Consider the following 17,646-nt stretch of genomic DNA (forward strand, 5'->3'; position numbering starts at 1 on the left):
ACATCCTGTATTTAGGGTATCTAGAGTTTTAAAAACTATTTTCTTATGAAAGCACTTTAGACATTTATACATTTGTCCATGATTAGGATTTGAAAGCAGGCCATCAGATCTTTGATTTAGATAATTAAAGTAAAACATATTCACAGATACCATATTTTCAGGAAATAAAGCCTTCAAAATGAGTTATTTTTTGCCTTAAAACAAAAAAGGAGAACTTGTTTTAAATTGCAAACAAGCTGTGTAATAAGTTTTTAAGTCTTTCAGATAGTCTTAAAGGAAGAATTAAAAATTATCACTCATTTGAAAAAATACACCATATTAGTATTTGTACAAGAAAAGTTTAGAAAAACTATGTCAAAGAAAGAGTTTGAAAAAGATTTTACTTGAAGCACAGAATCATCCAAGAATAGTGGATTTTTACTATTCTAAACCACAGGAGGTTTTAGAATTATGTTGGAAATGAAAAGTCTGGCAAAACTAAAATAGTATACTGACAATTTTTTCTAGAAATCCTCCATTTCTATTTAATTTTTTCATATAATTTATATAAAATTTTATATAGAAACTTTTTTATTAATTGTAAATTGTAAATTGCAATCAAATAAGCCTAACATATGTATATTTTCTCTAAGTTAAAATTGCTCATATAAACAAGCTAGCACAGAGTTTTATGGAATTGAAAAATTATACTGGCCCTTCCATGCTTATCACTGAAACTTAATAGTACTGAATAATCGTTCTTTTTTAGTGTGTAAAACTGTTACATTTGGGGATGTCAGAGTACTATTTTGAGATATTATCTCTTAGCTTCAGATGACCAGTTTTGTCCTAGTGAACTCACTCTTACATGTTAAACGTGAATGTTCGTAAGAATAATCATAGCTAACACCTACCTAGCTCCCACTGTATTCCAGGTACTGTTCTAAGTGCTATATAGTTTAATCCTTGCAGCAACTTTAGGAGAGGCTATTTTTACATCCTTTTAAAAATGAGGAAGCCAGATCACACAGCAATGAAATGATGGGATTCAAACCTCCTCCAGAGTCTGTGTTCTTATTAAATACTGAAAGAATCAAATGCATTCTCAGTTTAGAAGGATATTGTTGGCAGTTGCTAGCCACATGAGGGCACAAACTTCGTTTAGTTCATGGTTGTGCTCAAATACCTTGAACAGCTCCAGAATGCATCGCATCACGCGTGTTTGTGAAATCAGTGTCTGCTTTCCTAATCGGGCTCCCTGCTTCACTTACTACCTCCTCTTCAGTCCTTGCTCTCTAGAAGGCTGTGTGGTCTTTGAAAAATTAATCATCTCGCTTTTTTTGTATAAAATCTCCAAATTCTTCTCAAAACACTTAGAATAAAATCCAGATTTATACACAGTTGAGCCTTGAACAACATGGGTTTGAACTGCACAGGTCCACTTTTATGAACATTTTTTAATAGTAAATTCTACAGTCCTTCATGACTCTGAGGATGGGGAACTGTGGATATGGAGGAACTGTGGATACAGAGGGTCAGCTCTAAGTTATGTGTGGATTTTTGACTGTGTGGAAGGTCGGTGCCCCTAACACCTGCACTGTCCAAGGATCAACTGTGTAAGCTTACGAAGCCCCACACGGCCTGGCCCCTGACTGCTTCTCTGACCTCATCTGGTACCCCTCTCGCTTACGACTGTGCCTTCGTGGGCAGACCCGCCTTAGGACCTTTGCGGTGTGTTTGCTATCTCTTTGTTTGTTTGCGTTGTTTTTTATTTATTTCTTTTTTTTCTTTTCTCTTCTCTTTTTTGTGGTTGGCTTCTCTGTATCATTCAGACATCAACCTAAAATGTTGCATTTTCAGAGAGGTCTTTCTGGGCCATCTGTAATCAGTAGCAGCACATCTACCTGTTTTAATTCTTTACCCTTTTCCTAACACTAACTGATATATTTCCAGCTCATCTGCATATTTGTTTTATGTTCCTATCACTCAAATGCAAGTTTAAGTAAAATGAGGCAGTTTTCAGAGAGGTTCTTAGGAGGCTGTTCTCCTCTCACTCATTTAAATCTTTAAAAATAGGCTCTTTGTGCCACATTGCACATGACCTTTCTTGTTGGATTTATAGTTTGATCCTCTGCCAACCCTTGGAGTACTTCTGTATGGTACTATTTCATCTCTAGGTTAAATGATGTTTAAAGTTTAATGGCATAAAGTGAAAACTTCATGATACTCACATATTCAAATGCTTTGAAAGTTTAATATGCTTCTAAAATCGTACTCTACCTATTTCTAAGCAAAAGCTACATATACTGATACATGGCTGGATAACTTTGTATTTGGTCAAGTGGTTTTATGAATACAGTTTTTATATAAAATTGGAGGTTCTATTGTGTGAATAAGTTCTAAAAATTCGTATTTTACTGGAGAATGACAAGCACTGGTCTTTTTAATCAGAGTTTAGAGATTCGATTTCAAATGTGATTTCTCAAGTATCATTCTTATGGAAAAATTTTCTATTAAGGTTTAGCAATCCTTTTTATAACCTATAAACTTTAAAATAGTAACTTACAAAGACGTGTTTATGAAAGTACTTTCCATTTGAAGACTTAAGTTGGCAAAGCAGTCCTCAAAACTTTTAGGCGTATCACTTTAGTATAATCCTGCAAACCAAACCTGATGTACTAGCAAAACCTCCTACATTACTTTTTGAAAATAGCAGTTACCAGATGCAAATATTCTGACTTCCTGTAATTCTGATTTAATAACTGTCCTGAACAAGATATGATGTGCGTTGAGGTGGTAAGAGGTATGTCCCCATAAGGTGCTGCAGTGGCTACAGGGAGCAGTAACTTCTCAAAGGTTCTTCATCAAAAAGTCTTTGTGGGCCTTGCAGCTTTCCTAGTCTTACTGCCCTCTAGTTCTCTTAGCATACTGACGTCCTTCTGCGTGGTCTTTGGTTCCGTAGCTCAGTCTGTCCTGTGAAATCTGTGTTCAAAGGTAAAGGAAAGACCTAAGGAAACGTGTATTCGGCTTAAGTGCTACACTTCAGCAGCTTAGAACCACATCCGTCTATTATCTTATGTAAATTACCTTTTACCTCGTCATTTTTGTAACTTCATTTTTGTTGTATCGCTATCAGAAATTACTCAGTTGTTTTTAAAACCTTACTGTCTTGCCCAGTTTAACTAATATTAAGTTAATAAAAATTCTTGTACATGCTTCTGCATTCAAATTCTGAATTATTTCTTCAATTAATTATAATTTGAATTACTGAGTCAAAGGCCATGTGCATTGTTAAGACTTACAGTGCATTTTATCATATCACAGTACATTATTTGGCCTCAAATGTTTATTGAGTTTAGGAATAAATGAATGTTTGAAGGGGTGAAAATATTTATTACATTGCCACAAGTACATAAGAATTCTTTATTATTAGACAGTATGATTACCAATTTAAATTTAAATAAAAACAAAATTCACAAAACATGCCTCTAGGTTTAATTCATCAGTTTTAAGTGGCTGTTGAGGTACATTTCACCTAGTATTAGGAACACTTCTGTCTTTGAGAATTCTTGCTCAGCATTATGGATTGCTGTTAGAAAGAAGAGAGGGGAGCGGTTCAGGTGTGAAATTTGTCTTTTCAGGATGGTCATCTGGAAATGCCTATTTTAGCCCATCTTGATGACACTGAATTCGTATGTTAAAGTTTGTTGTGGGAGTCCTTAAGAATGTCTTTTCCTGCTCTTTTGGAATTCCTGAGTTGCAATATTGTCTGTTCTGCAGTTGAGGGTATAAAGAAGCCCTTCTTGCCTCTGTTCCTTCTGTTACATTCAGATCCTCTATTTTGAAACTCTTGTGTCATACTCTTCTCTTTCAGCTCGGTTCAAACAAGTGCATTTTTGATTTTTAATTGAAGTAGGTCTTCCTTAGCTTGGCTTTTACTAAATACATTAATCATGGAAACATTAGAAGTTTTAACAGAAGAGATTTAAATATAATAGCAAAGTTATAATTTCTTGTCACAAACTTCATAGTTTGTGAAGAGCTTCAGAATAGAAAAATGTACAACTGAATTGCGTTGAACGCAGTTAGCAGTTTGGGTAGCATTTGGCAAGGCATTCATTTCTTTGTGCATTAGTTTCCTTATACATAAAATAAACTGCCTCACATAATGCTTAGTGTAGAGTAGGTGATAAATAAATGGAGTCTGTTTTTATTATGTATCCTATTTTGCCCCTAAGTAACCTATGGATTGTTTTCATCCATGTTTTATAATTGAAGAATTTGAGGCACAGTGTAATTTGGTGATTTGCATCGGGCCGCTTGGCTAACAAACATAAACTATATAGAGAGCTGTATATTTCTGCTCCAAATGGAGAGGTTTTTCGTTCTATTCCACTTATTTTTCTCTAGATGAATGGGCATAAGAAATAGCTGTTGATCCTATATCCTGACAGTGATGTTATTTACCAGGTCATGTGGAGCTCTGATTCTCCACACGCATGGCACAGAGGAGGCACTCAGTTACTGTATAAATGAATGAGAAGCTGTACAGCTAGATGGTTGGGTTCCATCTAGTACGGAGAGAATTGTGTATGAAGACCACAGTGCTGATTGTGTGTTGAGTGTGGTATTCAGGGCACCTCCCTCTTAGCGTTGTTGTGATTAGACGATGGCAGGGATGTAAAGCATTTGGGAAGATGCCTGGCACCTGAAGCATTCAATAAACGTTAGTTATTACTAGTAAGTGAATGATTTTAGAGTGAGAAAACTTTAATATGTATAGGATTATAGTTCACCTAGTTACTCTCTATTATGTATCATCCAGTTAGTTTTAACAGACTTTTTTCCCCGATTAATGTTGCTTTCTGTTTTCAATTTCTTTAATATATCTTTTAGGACTAAAGGAGTTGTCCCCACCCCCTCTGAATCTCAAACGTTTGTACAAAGAGACGCTAGAAATTGAACCCATCTTGATTATTATTTCCCCGGGCGCAGACCCTTCCCAGGAGCTCCAAGAACTTGCCAGTGCCGAGAGGAGCGCGGAGTGTTACCACCAGGTCAGTACCTGTTACCCTGTGTTCCTGCTCCAGCTGTGGCTCTTCCTGCCACATTTGGTTCTGTCAGTGAGACAGGCTGTGGTTGGCCAGCTAAGGTCTCCCCAGAGTGTCCACGTCCCGATCCCCAGAACCTGGGAGTTTGTTACTTTACACAGCAAAAGGAACTTTGTAAACGTAATCTAAGCATTTTGAGGTGGAGAGGGTATCCTGGATTATTCAGCTGGGCACAGTATAAATAATCATAAAGGTCCTTGTAAGAGGGACACAGAGGCCTGAAGGAAGGAGATGTGATGAAGCAGAGGTCAAAGAGCTGACAAGATGCTATGCTGCTCGCTTTGAAGATGGTGGAAGGGGCCCCAAGCAAAGAAATGTAGGTGGATTCTAGAAGCTGGAGAAGGCAAGGGAAGAATTCTCTCCTAGAGCCTCCAGAAAGACAGCCATTTGTACCACCTTTATTTTAAAACCCAGACACCTTGATTTTAAATCCATCAGAAGTCTCGTAGGATAATAAGTTTGTCCAATATAATACCATTTGGTCCTGAGCTGAATTTAGGAGCTTTAGTTTGTTCACTTCAGTTGGCATGTAAGTTTAAAAATGTATTAATTTATCCTCAACTTTTGACCTGGCAGTAAATCTTTCTCATTGGGAAAATAATTCATAATGATTAAAAAAGCAAATACTTCACAGCAACCAAGAATTGAAAAGTGAGAATGTTATGAGGAGCATGAACAGAAGGGAGCAAAATAGCAGAGCTTGGCTTAGTTGTGCAGGCTTTGCACTGTCTGACTCTAGGGAGTTTCATTTAATCTTAGTTACAGTACATTAACGTATTAGGATCATCTTTAGTTGTCAGTGAAGTGTCTTGAGGAAGGGGACCGTTTTTCTACAGGACGTGTTTGTCAGCAGGGATGCTGGCAGAAAGATAAAGCTATTTACATCCACAGTAAGTTTGACTATTTAAATTTCTAGAGTTTCGTGTACTGAACTTGCAAAATTTTTTAATATGGTAAAACCTTTAAATATAGACATTTATTCATAAGTTTACTATGTTAAAATTTTGTTGCTATGCAGAATATATCTGCTAAGGATAATGATAGATTCTTCATGCAAAACTTAATTTTTATTTCAAGAAAATATGTGTTCTTTTTGAGGTGGGGGCTAACCATCTGCTTGACATTTTCCTGTTACACTGTTTGAAAATACACTTTTTTCTCATAGTAAATGTTTTCTTCTAAGGTTTTATGAACCTTTAAGCTGTTTTCATACAATTTATGCCTTATAGAAAATTTGAATTTCCAGTTTTATCCAGCATTTCATTTCAGCAAAATACTCTTTTTTTTTCTTTTCCTCTGATCCTGTCGTACATGAGTTGAGGGTTTTTTTTCTTACATTTTAATAATGGTAGGTACGTGCGTCTACACAATTCAACCAGTATTTGTTTCATCCCTCCTATTTGCTTAGGTCTGGGTTAGTTCCTGAAGATTAACAGCACATCAATATATGAGTATTCATTAGCTGTTGTGTTACGTGCTGTAGTACACGTTTAATTAGACACACGGTTCCCAGTCTCAAAGACTTTATAGTCTTACTTGAAAAACAAAATCAATACTTGTAAAAGTCAACTAAAAAAACAATGAAATGCTGTCTTGTATTCATTATGAAAAAAGAAATCTCTGTGGTTTGAAGTAATCTATAACAGCACTCTTCAAGGTGTTTGAACCATGTACTCAGTAAAATGTTTGAGCCAGGACTCGCACTGTATGTGCATTTATAAATTATATATATACACAAAGACGGGTGTAGCCATACTGATACATAAGTATTATTTAAATTATCCTTTAAAAACATGTGGAAGAGTTGAGACTTGATATAGTAAGTAGCATGTAACCATTTGGGATTTTTGACTGAAGCTTTTTTATAATCTTAGACTTAAGTAGTCACCTCTTCATTCAAATATAGAAATCTTATATACTGAATCTGCTCTGTAGGGTCTTTTAGCTTCTGCTCGGAAGCTTTCTATTTTATAAATTGGCCTGTTCCACTACATGAGTGACCTAAGTGCGGATGGACTGTCGGGACTGGAGAAACTGGGGTGGCATTCCAGTGAGATCAGGAGTCTCTCTCCCTCCTCCTCTTCCCTCTCTTCTGTTCCTCCCATCCCTCTGTCTCTATTTCTCTTCCTCTCTCTCCTCCCTGCCTCCTCTTCTGAGAAGGAATGCAGGAGCAGGGGGCCGAGTGCGGAGTCTTGGGGCCCACCAGCATGTGAGGCCTTGCTCCATGATGAAGGGCTGGGGGGTGACACAGTTAAACAGACCAGGAGCTCGAGAGCCAAATGTGGGCAATGTTGGAGACATTTTTTAAAAGAGAAACAAATGTCGAGGGAGTGGTGGTGTTAATTATTCCTCAAATAATTCAATAAAACAATAATTATGAAAAGTTATTTTTTAAAGGTCCATGTTTGAGAGGGTAAGAAATACAGAAAATAGTGGGATAAGGAACTAAAGGCTATTCAGTAATTCTTCATACTGTTCTATCACTGGCAAAACTGTAATGACAATATGCCTTCATTAAGTAGAAGAATATTAGAAATCTGTCATTGATGTAAAGACAAAAAGAAGACAATTGTTGGAAATGGCAACAGAGCCTGATATTTCTTATTAAAAATTCAGAACACTGATTGCTGTAATTGAATTAGTTCAGTATGTGTGGAAGGGTAATTTGAAACTCTCATGTTACAGCATGTTATTAGATGTTTGGTTTCTAGTTTTATTTTTTATTTTTGTTTCTGCAGGTTGCTATGGGTCAAGGTCAAGCTGATTTAGCAGTTCAGATGCTAAAAGAATGTGCCCGAAACGGAGATTGGCTCTGTTTGAAGAACTTACATCTTGTGGTATCTTGGCTGCCGATTCTGGAAAAGGTAGATTCAGACCAATGTGGTGCAAATAACGTCTGAGATACTCACTTCAGTCATCTCCAAGGAACATCAGTATTAAAATGTCATGCCCTGGTTATGAGTTTTTTCAAAATATTTAGTATTTGATGAGAAATTATTTAAAATCTGTCAAATATTTTCTTCTTAAATATGTACATTTGCACAAACCAAAATGGATATTTTAACAGGAAGTCTGTAAAAAATCTCTTTTTTAAAGGAATTTAAGGGAAGCCAAGAGATTAATCAGGACTGAAGCAGGAGGCTTAGAGAATTTTTTTCAGAAGAAAAATGGGGAAGTGCTTTAAAGAATTGTTGAAGACCTATGTATACCATTAATTTCTCTTCATGCTCTTATTCTGTTGTATCTGCATGTGGAGAAGAGATGCAGAGGTGTCAGATGGAACCATAGAATTTCCTAGGTGCTAAGGAAGCTGAGATGTAAAACTGAAGCAATCGTTTTATTTAAATCCAGTGGCCTCAGGACGAAAGTAACTTTAAGACAGAACAAATGGGTGGGCAGGTTTTAAATGCAGACCTGGATTTAAGTCTGGTGCTTATTTAAGAAAGATGAACATGGTCTTGGGTAGTTAAAGACGACTCCGAAGACAAGATGTCGCTTGAAGGCTTTACGTGATTGGGCTAAGTGTAGGGGGAAAGATATCTTGGTTAATTCTAGCAGCACAAGTAGAGACACAGGGATGGAAATGCGCATGCCTAGTGCGAGGGATGAAGAGGCCCTTTGATGCAGTGAAGGGGCCAGGCAGCGCAATGGAGGGCAGTAGAGACGGATGGCCAGGGAGGGGCTAGGTTGTGGGGTACTCCCAGAACCATGTGCAAGTGTTTGGGATTTTTGTTCTAGGACACAGAGTCAAGGGGGGGCCTTAGCAGAGGAGTTAATTAATTAATTAATTGACTTAATCTGGCAGAAGTTATTCAAGATAGAACCGAACAGAACAGAGTGGGAGGCCATAGCCTAGTTGTCATATGTTGAAAATTTGTGCAATCCTGATTAATTGGCAACTGTAGCACCTTCCATAAAATAGGTTGTCAGTAAATCTTTGATCAGTGAGTCGATGACTGAGTGACTGAAGTGATGGACCATGATGATTCATTACTTATTGTCCAAAGAAGATGTAGATTTTAGAAGTGAGGTGTATATATGAATATTCAAGTAATTTTATTATTACTACAGTTTTCTATAAAAATCACTAATGTATAAAAGTATAAAATTCATGTCTGATGAATCATGTTATGAAACATACGAGGAAGACTTGTGAGCGCTTGAATCCTGCTTTCTGTTGCAAACAATGGCTATTAATCTATGTAAAATATAATTGCAGTTATTATTTTTGAAGCAAATCTTAATTAGGACTTCTGAAAGCATATATAGGGTAGATTATATGATAAAAGTTAATAATTTTTTAAAAATGTTTTGCTTTTGTTTGGGAAGTTTGGATGAATCATTTGGCTATAAATTTATAAGTTGATTTTAAATCCAGCTGTATCACAAACGGATTCTTTTTTCTTTTAAAATGTGCTATCCCAAGGTAAAATCTTACTCACATTTTTCATTTTAAAATTATTACTAGGTATAGATACATATTATAATTTATAATTTTGAACAAGCACAGTGTTCTCATGGCAATTCTTTTGCCATTTTTTGATCATCTTTATTCTATATTTCACATGATATTAGTAATGAATGCTAGTATTAGATTATATTTATTAAAATAATTTTTAGACTTTATTTTAGAACTCTCAGCATTTCTTTTGTCACTGATTTATTCATTCACTTACTGATTTATTCTGCAAATACTTGTGTAGTACAGAAGTAAGCCGAAATTGTCCTAGGTGCTGGTTACATACAAAATTTCTACCTGCTCTCTAAGAGCTTAGTTTAGAAGAGACAGACCACATTAATAACTATATTGTAGTATGATGAATACCGTAGAAGGGAATTTACAAAACACCATCAGTGATTAATTCTGTTTCAGATTGTGGTAGTGAACAGTTCAAGAAGGTATTCCCCTAGGACATGATTACTTAAATTATATTTTGACAGTTGAGTAAGAATTTGTCAGGTTACAAGAGAATAACTGGCAGAAAGAATATGAGTAAAGACGCAGAGACATAGAAGTTTGAATAAGTACTAAAACATGGGTAGAGGAATTTGAATAGTGAAGGTTTGAATATCCTAGGCAATAGAATACCCTAGAAATTGCCAGTAGAGGAGTTTATCTTACTATGTATCTGTGGAAGTATGAATTGAAGCAGTGAGAACCCGCAGGCCTGAGGATGGCTGGTGGTTGAGCCATAGCTGTGACAGCTAACACTTACTTTGTACTTACTGTGTATCAGGGACTGTTTTAAGTGTTTCACACAATCCAGTGAGGTTGGTACTGTTACTATCCTTGTTTATTAGCAAGAGATATTGTAAGTCAACCCAAAGGTCTCACAGCAAATAAGTTGCAGAATTTGAATTCCAACCCAAATGACCCAGTTCCAGATCCAAGTTCATATGTATTACACTGAGCGAGTAATAAAGAAGAAGAAAATTTAAGGAAATATAAGAAATTTCAGAACATTAATATATCAGAATGTCATGGAAAGATTTTAGTAAGAAAAGTACTTAATAATGTATTTATAAAATGACAATTTGTGTGTATATTTAAGTAGATTTTTATTGTTGTTGTTTTTATAAACAAGGAATTGAATACTCTTCAGCCTAAAGATACCTTTCGTCTTTGGCTCACTGCAGAAGTTCATCCCAACTTTACTCCGATTTTATTACAGTCAAGTTTGAAAATAACATATGAGGTAAGAAGATTTAAAACTTGAATTGTTACTAAACTTGAGTTTAGTAACCTCTACATGCCTTCTAAAGCTCTAAACAACTGTCTGTTATACAAAATACTCAAAAAAATTTTTATATTTAAATGTAGTATATACATAAATAATAGAATGGTATTTATAAAAATACATTTAATTTTACTTTCAAATTTTATTTAATGTCATTTTTTGCTTTTCTATTTATAAAATATATTATATTTTATTATTATTTATTTTTGCTATTTTTATTTTATTGTTGCTTTTTTACTTTTGGCAATATTTAAAATATCATGTAGTAAAAGACACATGATGTAAAATGTATCATCTTAGCCATTTATAAGTTACGGGTACAATATGGTAGTGTTAACTATATGTACTTCGTTGTGCAACAGATCTCCAGAATTTTTTCATCTCACAAAACTGAGCCTCTGTGTCCGCTGAATAGCAACTCCCCATTTCCCTCTCTCTACCCTCAGCAACCACCACTCCACTTTCTTGCTTCTCTAAGTTTGACTACTTTAGATACCTCATCTAAGTGGAATCATGCAATATTTGTCTTTTGGTGACTGGCTTATTTTATTTGCCATTATGTCATCAAGGCTCACCCATGTTGTACATACGACAGGATTTCCTTCTTTTTCAAGGCTGAATGATATCCCCCTGTATGTATGTACTGCATTTTTTTTGCTCATTCATGAGTCCATGGGCATTTAGATTTTCTACCTCTTGGGTATTATGAATAATGTTTCCATGAACACGGGTGGGCAAATAAATCTGAGATCACATTTTCAATTTTTTTTGATATATACCCAGAAGTGGGATTGTTGGATCATGTAGTAATTCTGTTTAATTTTTTGAGGAACCTCCATATTGTTCCTTTGTGGTGTACCACTTAACGTTTCCTCCAATAGCCCGCAGTTTCTCTGTATCTTTATCAACACTTGTTCTTTTCTGCTTTCTTTTTTTTTTTTTATAGTGACCATCCTAACAGTGTGAAGTGATATCTCACTGTGGTTTTAATTTGTATTTCCTTTATATTTAATGATGCTGAACATCTTTTTATATGCTTGATGGCTATTTGTATATTTTCTTTGGAGAAATATTTATTCAAGTCTTTTGCCCAGTTTTAAACTGGATTTTTTGTTGAGATATAGGAGTGCTTATGTATTCGGCGTATTAACTCCTTATCAGATATGTAGTTTACAAATATTTTCTTTCATTCCATAGGGTTGCCTTTAAACTCTGTTGATTGTTTCCTTTGCTGCATAGATGTTAATTAAGTTTGATATAGTCCCATTTGTCTGTTTTTGCTTTTGTTACCTGTGCTTTTAATGTCACATCCAAAAAACCATTACCATATCCAGTGTCATGAAGCTTTTCTCCTGTGTTTTCTTCTAGGAATTTTATAGTTTTAGGTCTTAGGTTTAGGTTTTTTAATCCATTTTGAGTTGATTTTTGTATTTGGTATAAGATAAGGGTTCAGCTTCATTCTTTTGCACATGGTTATCCAGTTTTTACATCATTTGTTTTTTGACATAGCTAAATTCGATTTTCAGTTTTTATTTCCTTCCTTCCTTTCACCCATCCATCCATCCATCCTTCTAACATGTGATGCTTGGCTGATGTCACCAAACCCCCCGATGTACCCAAAACAAAATGTATTTGTAATAATTTTATGTAACTGGTCAAAGTCATAAATATTTTTACAAATGAATTAAAACTTTTTAAAAACCAGTTAAAAAAGGTCCTTGCAATTTTTCTGTTTGTAGAAACTTCTCTGTTTTATGTAATCTCTCTTCTGATGATAAACGTCTAATTGTTTACAACTACCTATTATTTTAGATCAGCATTTCTGTTTTTCGTCTGAAGGTGTTGAGTTTCATTTAAGGAAGAAAAAGGCTAAGGGTTACTCCAGAGAATGCAGAGATGATTCAATGTTTGGAAATATGTGAACTGGATTAGTGTCAGTTACAATGTCTAATAAGAAAAAAAATCTATTCAAAATCTTCTGCAGCCCCTCTCCCAGTGTAGTCCTCTATTAAACTATATTCTAGAGTCGGTTGTATAAGCCGTGAAGGCAGGGGCTCTGTTTTCTCTTGCCTTTTTTTTTTTTTTTTTTTTTTTACTTATTATATAATACCTGGCATATAGGAAGAAGACAGTAAATAGTTCAATAAACGAAGAGTTAAATATATCAGGAGAACTGTTCCTTGAATATTTAACTTAATGTGCAGCCTTTTCCAGGATTCATTTTTAGGAGGTAATTTGATTACATGTTTATGGAAATTTTCGGTTCCATTTAAGTTATTGGTAAATTTGTTTTCTATTTCTTAAATCAATGCAAATAATTTTAGCAATCCTAGGAAATTTATCATATAAAATTATTACTCTATATGTGTATATATGTACACGCATATATATTATTATATTTAAAAATTGCTAAATCTTCACTTTATGGTTTATTTCTTCTTTTTTGATTAGTTGCCAGAGCTGTTTTTAAAAATATATTGCAAATAACTAATATAGTTAATGATTTACTTTTTCTTACTCTTTTCTATTCACTGAATTTCCTGCTTTTTTTATTTTTTCTTTCGTGTGTTTGCCCTAGATTTGTATTTGCTTTCATTCTGCCTGATTTCTTATGTTGAATGCTTAATTGATATATATTTACTTGAAATTATGTTGAAAATATTTTAAGTCTGTGAATTTGCCGTTGAGTATATCTTTTACCTTATCTTGTAATTTGACATATTGGAGTTTCCACTTTGTCATTTTTCCAATTGTCTGTGTAATAATTTTCTCTGTAGTTGTATATAATTTATTTATTTTGCATAATCTTTAGTATAGGGGCTTTAAGAAATCTAAGTGGTTGTTCAGTTACCAATTAAATGTCATGCTTTATTGAATAGTGCTTAGAAAATTTGGCTTATTCTAATAGAATTTTTGGCATATGTTTCATAAACATAAAACATTTTCATTTTAAAAGTGTACATTTGGATATGTATTTAGTACTTATACATAAATAAAAATACTTAGGGTTTTTTTTAATATTAAACAAAAGTTTTTACTTAAGAGAAAATAGAATGAAAAGGTTTGCAAAGGAAATTACTGTTTTTTTAGCAGGCATTCTTAATGTACTGATTTGAAATTTTTTTATGTTAGAAACCATTTTGGAAGAAAAAATTTATTTTTAAAACAAGCTAATTTTTAAAATGGGTTTATTTTACTCATTTCCCAAGAATTCAGAATTTTTCTTCCTTTATTTTGATGATTTAAGAATATAATGTAAACCAATTGTGGATATGTGGATAAGTGTTTTTTGACTTGTACTAGTCCAATATACGATTTCAGTTTCCAGGTTCGAATCTGTGTTTTGAACTCTCTCTCTTTTTTTTTTTAGGGTTGGGAGGTACTTAAGTTTCTTTCTTTCTTTTTAGAGGAGGTACTGGGGATTGAACTCAGGACCTCCTGCATGCTAAGCATGTGCTCTACCACTTGAGCTATACCCTCCCCTTCGAATCTGTGTTTTGAGCCAATGTTGAGTGATACCCACATTAACTGAAGTAGATAAGGAAGATTAGTTGACATCACATGTATATAGTAATTTGAAGTCCTTGTGGGAGTTCAGATAGTACCTAGAGATGAAGAATTGTCATATTGAAGTCAAAAATACCTGCCCCATAATAATCAGCATCACATTTGTATTGTAAATGATGGTTTAGTTTCAGTAAAATACATTAATCATCATATAAAACTAATTTGGTTATTTTGAATATTTTTGGTTGTATATGTTTTCTTAATTTAAAAAATTATTTTGGATTTATAGCTGATGAACTATTAGGTATAAGAAGTTTAAAACTGGTTTTATATTTGTACATTTTGAAGTAACATAATAATAAAATAAGTCAAAGTTGGTAATGGTGAAAAGTTTTTTCATTAAAATATGTTCTCAAATGTTAAATACTGATTTATTTTATTGGTAAGATTTTAAACAATATGGTATTTGTTATTTTTTTATTTAGTCACCTCCAGGTTTGAAGAAGAATTTAATGCGTACTTATGAATCCTGGACTCCTGAGCAAATTAGCAAAAAAGATAACATACACCGAGCTCATGCTCTCTTCAGTTTGGCATGGTTTCATGCAGCATGTCAAGAGAGGAGAAATTACATTCCACAGGTAAGGAAGAACATGTATTGGATACATTCTAAGATTTACATATTTTTATAGTACATTATTATGATTTTATAATTTAGTAAACATGGCTAGGAATGGTTTTTTTCTTTTAGCATATATTGAGCATTCTTTTTAAGGTTGTAGGGGCAACTGATGCATGCATGTGTATCTTTGAACACTGCTTATAGTTCTTTAATATGTCTAAAATTTGTTTTGATAGGGTTGGACCAAGTTTTATGAGTTTTCTTTATCAGATCTGCGGGCTGGGTACAACATTATTGACAGGCTTTTTGATGGTAAGTTCTAATGATAATAACTTTTATCTCTGGTGTTAATGAAAAATTTTAAGGTCTTATTTAAAACATGTTTTTTTCAAGAGTGACTTAACTTCCTATTATAAAATTTATGTTTTATAGGGGTAGGGTATAACTCAGTGGTGGAGTGCATGCCTAGCGTGCATGGGGTCCTGGGTACAATCCCTGGTCCCTCCATAAAAAAAAAAAATCAGTTAAATAAACAAACCTAATTGCTGCCCCCCAAAATAAAATTTGTGTCTTGCTTTTTATTTTGTATTTTATGCTCTGACTGCCATGCTTGTGCTGCCTGAAAGTTCTTATATTATCTATTGTGGTCATTGGTTTTGATATAACCCATTAGATTTCTGGTTGATCGGTAGCTCTCAGGAAGCAGAAAGCTAGAAAGACCTTATCGTTACTTTGTGCCCTTCAGAAGTTTCAGGCTTCAACTGAATTATTCAGATCTCTTTGAAGGGAACTTAACATTCAGGAGTATGGCAGATTAAGTTTCTATAGAATCACAATTGTATGAGTAAGTAGAAATCAAGAATCAAGGTACAAATGATAGAGTGGAATAGGGCAGCAAGCAAGCCCATGTACTCTGATCCCTTGAGGCCATCTGGCTCTCTGCATCCTGAAGACAGGCGTGGTCCAATCCCTGCAGGTGACTGCAGGCCGGGGTAGGGGGACACTCGGGTCAGAGCACTGGTGTAGGGTTAGAGAAGAGGGGATGTCGATAGGAATCTCAAACTGAAAATGTCCCAGACAGAACTCTAGATTCTTGTCTCCTACTTCAGGTTCATCAATAGCGTCTTTCAAAAATTCTCCACACAGTAAACAGGTTTGTTTTTAGAAAAGTGAGGTAAACCATGTAATTGCCATTTAGAACCTGCGCCACATTTGTCTTCTTTCTGTTCCTTGAACACACCAGGCTTGCTCCTACCTAAAGGTTTCGGTAGGTGCCCTGACTTCTATCTGAAATGCTTTTCTCCCAAACCTTTATGATTTCTTTTTTTTTTTTTTTCCATTTACATCTCAGCATTGAGGTGTCCTCTTCAGAAACATTTTTATTACCACCAAATCTAAAGTAATCTGATTGTTCTCTATCCCGTTGTTCTGCTTTATTGTTTTAATACATGAGTATTACTTGATATTTCCTTGTTTATTTATCCTTTTTAGAAAATTTTTGTTCACTCTTCCCACTAGAGTGGAATCTACATTAAAGCAGGGCGTTTGACTGTTTTGTTTACTCTGTATGTCCCCAGTGCCCGTCACAGAGCCTAGCCCTTGGTTGTGGGCACTCAGCTATTGTCTGTTGAGTTAATAACATCAGACATTGTCCTGTAACTTTTTTCCTGCAAAAGAATAGAGATAGATATCTAGGCTGTGGCCAAATCCCATTTTAATTTACATGTTTATGAGATTTATAAAACTTTTAAATGAAGATTAATATATGTACAAAAAGAACTTATAAGGTTACAGCCCAGTGTAATTTCCATAAACTGAACACACTCATGTAGCTAGCACCTTAATCAAGGAACAGAACATTACCTGTACCTCAGATTTTACCCTAATGCTGCCTTCCAATTACTAGCATCCTCTGGCTTCCCCAACCCCAACTCCTCGGGTAAACACCTGGGGTAGAACTGGAATCACACATCAGGTACTCTTTAGTCTTCAGCGGCTTTCAGTTAGCATTATATTTGAGAAGTTCATCCATATGGTTACATGAAGATACAGTCATTTATTCTCAGTGCTACATAGCATGCCACTCTGTGATTGCGTTGCTTCTCTTGGTGGGTAGTTTCCAGGTTTTCTCTTGATGGGCATGTGGGTAGTTTGGGATGATTGTGCATAAAGCTGTTATATCTTTGGCTGAATATTTGGATATACTTCTGTTGGGTCTATTTTCAGGAGTAAGTAGGATATTAATTTATTTGTTTCTCATGCCAAATGTTAATGCCAAAAAATAACAAGTGAGTTTATTTTAAAAGTTTTGAATTACATATCAGAACAGTGTACAGCTCAGTACATTTTCATAAACTGAACCTATATAACTGGCCCCAAATCAATAAACAGCATTACCAACACTTGGGAAGCACCTCCCCTAATCCTTTCTACATACGGCCCAACATTTCCCCGTTCAGTGCTGAGAGCAGTCAGTTTTCTGATTTCCATGAGTTACTATGTTTAATGTTTATTTTGAAACATGATTCTTGGAGGATATATATTAGAACTTTAGCTTGCATGCAAGCTTGACAGTTTTTCAAAATGCTTTTGAACATTTATTTGATTTTATAATATCGCTATGAGGCAAATATTGTCAGTGCCCTTTTAAGATGAGGAAACCAAAGCAGTTTGACTAATTTATTGTGTT

The 17,646-nt window shown here is 34.6% G+C and overlaps 1 protein-coding gene across 5 annotated transcripts in view; it reads left to right on the forward strand.

Moving 5' to 3' along the window:
• Positions 1-17,646, forward strand: part of DYNC2H1 (dynein cytoplasmic 2 heavy chain 1) — a 264,075-nt gene that overhangs the window by 144,985 nt on the left and 101,444 nt on the right. For all 5 annotated transcript variants that reach the window (XM_045515383.2, XM_045515381.2, XM_045515382.2 and 2 more), the window contains 5 exons: positions 4,876-5,036; positions 7,829-7,954; positions 10,676-10,786; positions 14,821-14,976; positions 15,194-15,269. In XM_045515383.2, the coding sequence (XP_045371339.2) occupies positions 4,876-5,036; positions 7,829-7,954; positions 10,676-10,786; positions 14,821-14,976; positions 15,194-15,269 (630 nt within the window). The remainder of the gene's footprint in view (positions 1-4,875; positions 5,037-7,828; positions 7,955-10,675; positions 10,787-14,820; positions 14,977-15,193; positions 15,270-17,646) is intronic.

This window comes from Camelus bactrianus, chromosome 10, assembly GCF_048773025.1.
Source record: "Camelus bactrianus isolate YW-2024 breed Bactrian camel chromosome 10, ASM4877302v1, whole genome shotgun sequence".
NCBI lineage: Eukaryota > Metazoa > Chordata > Mammalia > Artiodactyla > Camelidae > Camelus > Camelus bactrianus.